Here is a 7115-nt window from a genome sequence, read left to right on the forward strand (position 1 = left end):
AAGAAGAACCAATATAACAACCCAAATTATTATGGTGAGACATCACAAGCAGGAAGAACCCTCTACTTGATGGAAGGAAGCCTTTGAGAGAATATCTTTCAGTATGTTTAGAGAAGGATCCTGCAAAACATTTAGCAATGTAATTTCCTAAAAGTTCCAGCAAGACTTTATGCATCCTTATCATTTTATCATACCTATTTTGACTGTAACACAGCTTCAGTTATAACCAAGTCTCTTTGTTATTTCATCAGACAAAAATAAGTGTGTGTGAGCATGTGTGGGTTCTGTCCACTTTTAAGTCATAGCCAGAATTAGCAATTAAAAATTGTGATCCATATATCCCTTACTTTCATTTTCCACACTTTGATCAGAAGGTATTTGCTAGGATTCACTCGAGGCATTACTTGCATAGGCTAGTTCTATGTCTTCCTATGAGAACAGATGTATTTTGGAAAAAAAAAACAGAAAGTGATGTTGTTCAGATAAGTATTTGTATTATGTATGTAATTCAGTGTAATATACATTATGAGACTTTTAATTGTTTGCAAGATCAGCCTATATTCACTTACAAGTCCACTTAAATAAAAACAAATTTACCTGATTTTAGGATTAGTAAAGTTCCTGACATTCAAGTCCTGAAATGGACATGTAAAGCCATCTCTAAGGTGAACTTAGTAATACCTTGTATCACAGAAACACTGTGATATTTCATTATGAGACTGTGTTACAAGGTGTTACATATTGTGGGACATTTTATTTTTCTAACTGTGGTACTGATCTGGAATTAATTAATTAGTTTCAATGATAAAAAGGCAATCTAAACTAAAGGGACAAAACCATTGCATTTCTCACTCTCAAAAGCCATACAACGTAAATGGGAAGGCGTATATTTTTGTTATTATGGGTATAGGATGGCTGTTCATCTAGACTTTTATTTTGAAATCTGATAGTGTACTACCTCAGTCCACTGGTATTGCATCACAAGCAGTTCTGCCATTCGAGCTAATCAAAAATGTAAAATACTACTACAAAATTTACAAAGCGGAACTGTTATCATTAGAATAAAACAGTATAGTTCTATTGGAAGGGACCTACAACAATCATCTAGTCCAACAATGCTCCAGTTAAGCTGCATCCTTCTGTCTGTTAAGAATCAGATTTTTTCCTGAGATACTTTTTGGTCATTTTATGCAGGCATTCGGTGCTGCCCTGAGAAAAGCTGATATTTGGTAGTGTCCATAAAAGGAACTCACTACTCTATGGAGCAACTTCACAAATAAGTACTTCAACAAAGGCAAATACTATGGTATTGGCACTAGGAGAACAGTTTCAGTCTCTCTGATGCAAAATTAAAACCTGAGTGAGCATACAGCAAACTACTCTTCTTGTGAGATCTGCCAGAGAACTCATAGTAATCAGTGGAGCTCTAAAATGCTTTTTTCAAAGGATTTGCCTACTTGGGTAAAGTATATCACAATTACTGTTTCTAGGAATGTCTGCATGACAGATTAAAGTTTAAAATTTTGACCACAAAAATATCTGCCTCAGGTATTAATAGCACCCTATATGTAAGATCCTGGAGCTTAGGACCATCCACTTTTACCAACCTCTCAGGTGACTTTGCAACCTATTACAGCAAAACTACTATAAAATCATTGTTACGCCTCACTGTAAGCTCCATTGTGAATACAATAAACCACATATCAGATTCATATCACACAATTTTCTGGGGTTTACTATATTTGACAAGCATGTAAATGTTTAGGGCATTGGTTATGTCTACATTATTACTAAATGCCTTTACCTTTATTGCTCCATGCAGCTGGGTTACAACAGACCTCCTCTGAAATTTCATCTGTTGGCCATGAGCAGCATAGAGCTGCAATACTTCATTAGTGCTTCTTCCAGCCAACACTTGATACTATTTAAAAAAAAATCACAAAAAATCACTTAATACACTCATGTTTCCTTTGCCATTCTGTCCCTTTTTTCTCTTTAAATATTGGTAATTCAGCTATATGATAACATAGGATATTGTCCATACTTAATTTCTTTGCTTTTACCTTTTTCTGAGTTATGTGAAGAATCACCTCATAGTAACAGGCCAACATCACAAAATTCTACTTTCTTGGGTCATACACCTGAGCACCAGATTACTAAAATGCTTCTGCAGTACCTGAACCCTCTTATTTATGCTTGAGGTAGATCTAAAAGGTTAAAACTGTGCCTTCACTTAGGGAAAAGGGCTGGTTACACAGCTGGATTAAGTGTCTCTGGAGGCAAGATTTAATGCAGGAAGCACTGTGGAAGGACATGAAACAGAACAAAGACAAATGTGTTAACTGCTGAAGCCCTGAATTAGTGGGTAACACACAGCTCCCAACTTTGTGCCCCTGACAATACCAACTCTACTACAATCTGTAGGGTTGGTGCCATGCTGGGCCAACAAAGCCCTACTCTGGGTCTTCAGAGATCACAACAACCAAAGCAATTTTAAAAGTTTGTGGAGAAGAATGCTTTCTCACAGTCTAAAATTACCTACTATGCAAAAGCAATTTTTATGGCCAACTTCAGAATTTTTTGAGATGTTGAAATCAAAAGGAAAATAGAAATAATGCAACTTTAAATATTTACAGGCATGAATGCAAGAAGAGTGATCTCAGTAGAGACTTCTTGTGAAATTCTGCAATATGGAAGAATCTGTGTAACACTAAAAAATGCATTTTTGTAATTTTCTGACAGTCCTGGTTCTTAAAATGAGCTGCAACTTCAACTATTTTCCCCTGCCACCTGTTCACATCTATCATTCATTAACCAGTATCAATTGCCTCTATTTTTGAAATGCACTTGTCTCTTGCACAGACTTATTTCCTACTTTATTCACACCATTTATTCTGTGACTGTAATTCCCTGTTATTTAAATTGGCAACGCATAGAAGAGACAAAAGACATGAAAGAGCTAAACCTACTCACACAATGGATTTGATTCAATTCCAATCACCTGATAATAACAGGTAAAAAGCAAACATTTAATTGCAGCTTAACTACAGGTGAAATTGACAAAAACAGCACAACATCCTGGAGCTGTTAGGATAAAGACAGATTGTATTTTCAAAAAAAAAGTACTTCACTTATCAAAACCAATATTTTCATGTGGCTTTTTCACCTTCACAAAGCATGAATCTTCTATTTACACATGCAAGTGGAAGCTCTGTACAAAAATGCACCACCTTAGCACAATTAGAAAAAGTTCTTACAGGAAACAGCAGGAAGAGATTTTTTGTTACAGGCTTTAAGGTCCCTGATATTGAGATTGAGTCTATACAGTGTTTATATGCTCTGAAAATATAAGGATTTTCAAGATTCACGTAACTCAGGTGCAATATTTACAAACAGCTTCCCAAAAATGCACACTAGTAGTGCACCAAAATTAGTATCTCGTGAAAAGTTAAGCATATGTATATAAGCAATTGCAGTACTCAAGCCTTGTTATTAAGTAAGATTAGGGTAGTTAAAACCTCCTTTTAGCACCTAATCTGCACCATCTGCACAGATTCCCTTTGACCCTCCATATTTCTCAACACTAAGATAAAAGCAGAAAGTTAGATGCTACTGTCATTGCATCACTTTGTCTATCAAGTTCATCTTTATTGCAAACGTTGCCTTGATTTTGGGGTTTTCTCCACTAATATAATTTTAACATTCACCAGAGTTGTTCATAGGCCAGCACTTGCAATCCTGTGCTTGAGCACAGAAGCAAAAAAAGGACTAAAACCTTTTTACAGTCAGCTTTATTATAAGCAGAAGTGAAACAGAACTATTCAATAGTGTTCTCTGAAGTGAAAACTCAGTTTTGCAAACAGATCCATTCTGCAGACTTAGCTTTACATAAAGAGGGCTGCAGGGTTAGGACCTCAAAGACTGCTAATAAAAGCAAGGGCTACACAGGTAGATAAACAGATTTCCAAACAGGAAAAAACAGGGCAAAAGGAGGTCTACCTAGAAATCTGACTGCCAATGTGCAGTAAAACCCCTCCAGTATGCTGCTGGGATAACAATATGCCAGGCTGCAGAATACAGGAGAAGTGCTGAAATTCATCACTGTCTCAAGGATGTAAGGGAAGGTCTGTAGCAGGAGATAAAATTTTAATAAGACTGATGCAATCTATAGACAAACATTTACACTGCAAATCCTAATTTATGGCAATCCTCATAAGTTTGTCTCCAAAGCTTCCCAACTCACTCCAGACAAAATGAATCCAATTAGCTTTTACAAGTTAAGAATGAGACCTCTGTTAACCCTGGTCTGTGTGACTGAACTTGTTACAGCTCAATCACTCAGGCAGCTCCACTGGCAGATCTGAAGGATCAGGGATAGACAGTCGAGGGCAGTAACTTTTCTTACCAGCATAGCTGGTAGAATATTAGGACATATGGTGGAATATTGCACAACCTTAAATAATACTCATTTCAATTAGTATTGTTTTTAATAGAGGGTCTTCAATTAAGGTAAAACTATTTCATAGATGTCAGTTCAGCTCATATTTTCAGATTGCTGGAGCAAATTAACCAAGAAGAGGCAAATTTTTAAAGTGTGTTTAAATAACCACCTGAATCAGTGCAAGAACCATTAGTGCAAGGTTAATTGCAAAGGATTTAATTTGACATTGTTTCTGACTGATGGTGCCAACACTGCCTGCACTCCTCGTGTGTCTGTAGGTGCCCATTTCTTCCAGCACATTTTTCAATAAAATGAAGCAGTGCTTTATTTCAAAAACAAGGCTTCATTCTCTAATACACAGACAACTCCTTCCTACATCTGATATACCTTACTGACTTGAATAATTTATTTCTTGTGCTTGTGAGGATAAAAAATAATCAGCTGAAATACTTAAGGCTTTCAATGAATATTGTAAAGAAGAACAAAGACAATAAAAACATTTCCTCAGAATAAATCAGCGTTCTTCTGTATATCTAGCAAAACTCATCTCAGATATACCACCTGTTTCCAGTTAGACTTTGAAAAATGTTAAACCCACTTTTATCCAGGGGTGATAGCAAACCCACAGGGAGGGCAAATGGCTTCCCTGAGGTCACCCAACCAGTTAATATTTCAGCCCAGATTAGAAACTCTTGGTCAACAGTTTGTTTCACCACTAATACTCACAGCTGGCTCTGCTCTAGCAGCCTAGATCTATATTCAAAATTCTTTAAGTCTCTAAAATCCCCCCTTTGAAGGCCCCAAACATTATCACAGGCTGCTGCTTATTTCAGTGAGGATCTAGGAATAACCTCTGCTTTGTAGAAGGATATAAGGCAATGAGGACATCCAGTTATTGCTGTATGCTGTGTGACAAGGCACATGTGCAACAATACCAGTACTAAAACCACACACAGCAGGTCATCCCTGGTAAGTCTGCTCCTAATGAAATGTCTGTCCTGCACTCTGTGAGCAGTTCTTTTCAAAGCATCATTCCAACTGTGTCTAAAAAGTATTCCTGAAAAATCTGCCATTGTCTTTTAGACCAACATGTTCGCTATCAGAAGAAAGAAATATTCCACATTTAATGCTTCCAAAGTCATTCCTTCAGTTCAGCTTTCTAGATTTAAAACAATAGCAAACATTTAAATTCAAGCTAACTTCTAGCTACTTAATCAGCCTATCATTACTGCTACTATTCATGATTTTGAAAAGAAAGAGATGCTGAGCCTTAACCCTTCATAGATTTTCCCAGCTGGTAAAGAGGGCAAAACCTGAAAAGAGGAAGGCAGGTTCCAGGGTATTTTTTTTCTATTTCCACAAGAATTCTTTCTGAAAAAAATAAACAACAGTCACCTCTGCAAGTTTTAGATGAAGAACAGCATTTTCAGTTTCCAGGACAACTATTCTTTCTTCTTTGGTCTAAGGAAGAAAATACATCCAAATATACAAAAATTAAAGTTAAAAAAAAATTAGTCTGATTAATATAGTTTCATTGTGATAGACTTCATTACCATATTCCACTGTTTCTCAAACTTCTGAGATCAATGGACTACCTACCCTCATCTCCTAATCACAACAGTATTTGTCTGTGGGCATGCAAAAATTAGGATAAACTCTTAATATTCCTTTATTTCTATATTTTCTGTTCTGTTACTTGCTTGCATGGGAACGCATAGGTACACAATTTAAAGCGCTTTTGCTTTGCGAAACCACCTCCTCCTGGACCATCTCCCAGAACCGTGGTCCTTAGAAAAGCACTATTTTATTTATTTACACATAAGCACGTAAGTTTCCATTTCCAAGGCAGCAGCACTATCAGAGGTCTTCAAGGGCGTCGGGGCCAGACGCTCGCTCAGCACAGGGCCGCCTCCCGAGAGCGCCGAGCGCCCGCCCCGCCCGGCGGCGGGGCCGCAGGGAAGGAGAGCTGCTCACGCCTCTGACACTCTACTTCTACCCCAGCCCCAGCAGGAGCAGGCTCCTCCGACACGTGGGGGCCTAACGAGCCGCCCCACACTGCCGGCTTCGGGACGCCCGCCCAGGAAGGCGCCGGCTTCGGCAGCGCCCTGCCGGGGCCTCTCCCGCTCGGCGGCCGAGGCCCGGCCCCGCAGCACGTGCCCGCCCGCAGGCTCCGCCCCGGCCCCGCCCCTCGCCCCCTCACGCGCAACCGCTGCTCCAGCTGCCGCAGGCGCTGCGCCCACACGGAGCTCGAGTCGAGCCCGCAGCCCGGCCGCATCATCCTGCCCGGTCCCGCGCCGAGGCGGAGCGAGAACGGCTGCGGCTGCGGCTCCGGCTCCGGCGGGGATTTAACCCGGGACGCGTCTGGGGCGGGAGCGCGGCTGCCATGGCGACGGGCCCGCCCCTTCCCCGCCCAGCGCCCTGCGATTGGCTGAGCGAGCGCCACAGCCTGCCAGCCGCGCCCCGTCCCTGAGTGGCAGGGCAGTCAGCCAATCCGCGAGCAGGGAGCGGGAACGGGGCGGGGCCACGGCGGGCGCCTGTGACAGAGCGCGCCCGCAGCAGGGAGGCTGAGCAGGGAGCGGGCGTGCTGTCCATAGGGGCGGGGATCCCTCCGCCTGCAGCGTCCCGTGGGACAAGTCACCTCAGAGGTCCATACCCATTATCCATGGGGCCTGGG

At 41.0% G+C, this 7115-nt stretch overlaps 1 protein-coding gene across 7 annotated transcripts in view; it reads right to left on the bottom strand.

Moving 5' to 3' along the window:
- KIF25 (kinesin family member 25) overlaps positions 1-6838 on the bottom strand; it is a 41450-nt gene extending 34612 nt beyond the window's left edge. For 2 of the 7 annotated variants that reach the window (XM_068185161.1, XM_068185159.1), the window contains exons 1-3: positions 6642-6835; positions 5837-5902; positions 1805-1921 (exon numbers count right to left, since the gene is read on the bottom strand). In XM_068185161.1, the coding sequence (XP_068041262.1) occupies positions 1805-1921; positions 5837-5902; positions 6642-6719 (261 nt within the window). In that variant the 5' untranslated portion in view covers positions 6720-6835. Of the gene's footprint in view, positions 1-347; positions 371-1804; positions 1922-5836; positions 5903-6641 lie in introns of those variants that run through there. The other 5 variants (XR_010997413.1, XM_068185162.1, XM_068185163.1 and 2 more) reach the window with 5 other exon arrangements.
- Between the last annotated feature and the right edge of the window lie 277 nt (positions 6839-7115).

The sequence above is a fragment of the Anomalospiza imberbis genome, chromosome 3, assembly GCF_031753505.1.
Source record: "Anomalospiza imberbis isolate Cuckoo-Finch-1a 21T00152 chromosome 3, ASM3175350v1, whole genome shotgun sequence".
NCBI classification, from domain to species: Eukaryota; Metazoa; Chordata; class Aves; order Passeriformes; family Viduidae; genus Anomalospiza; species Anomalospiza imberbis.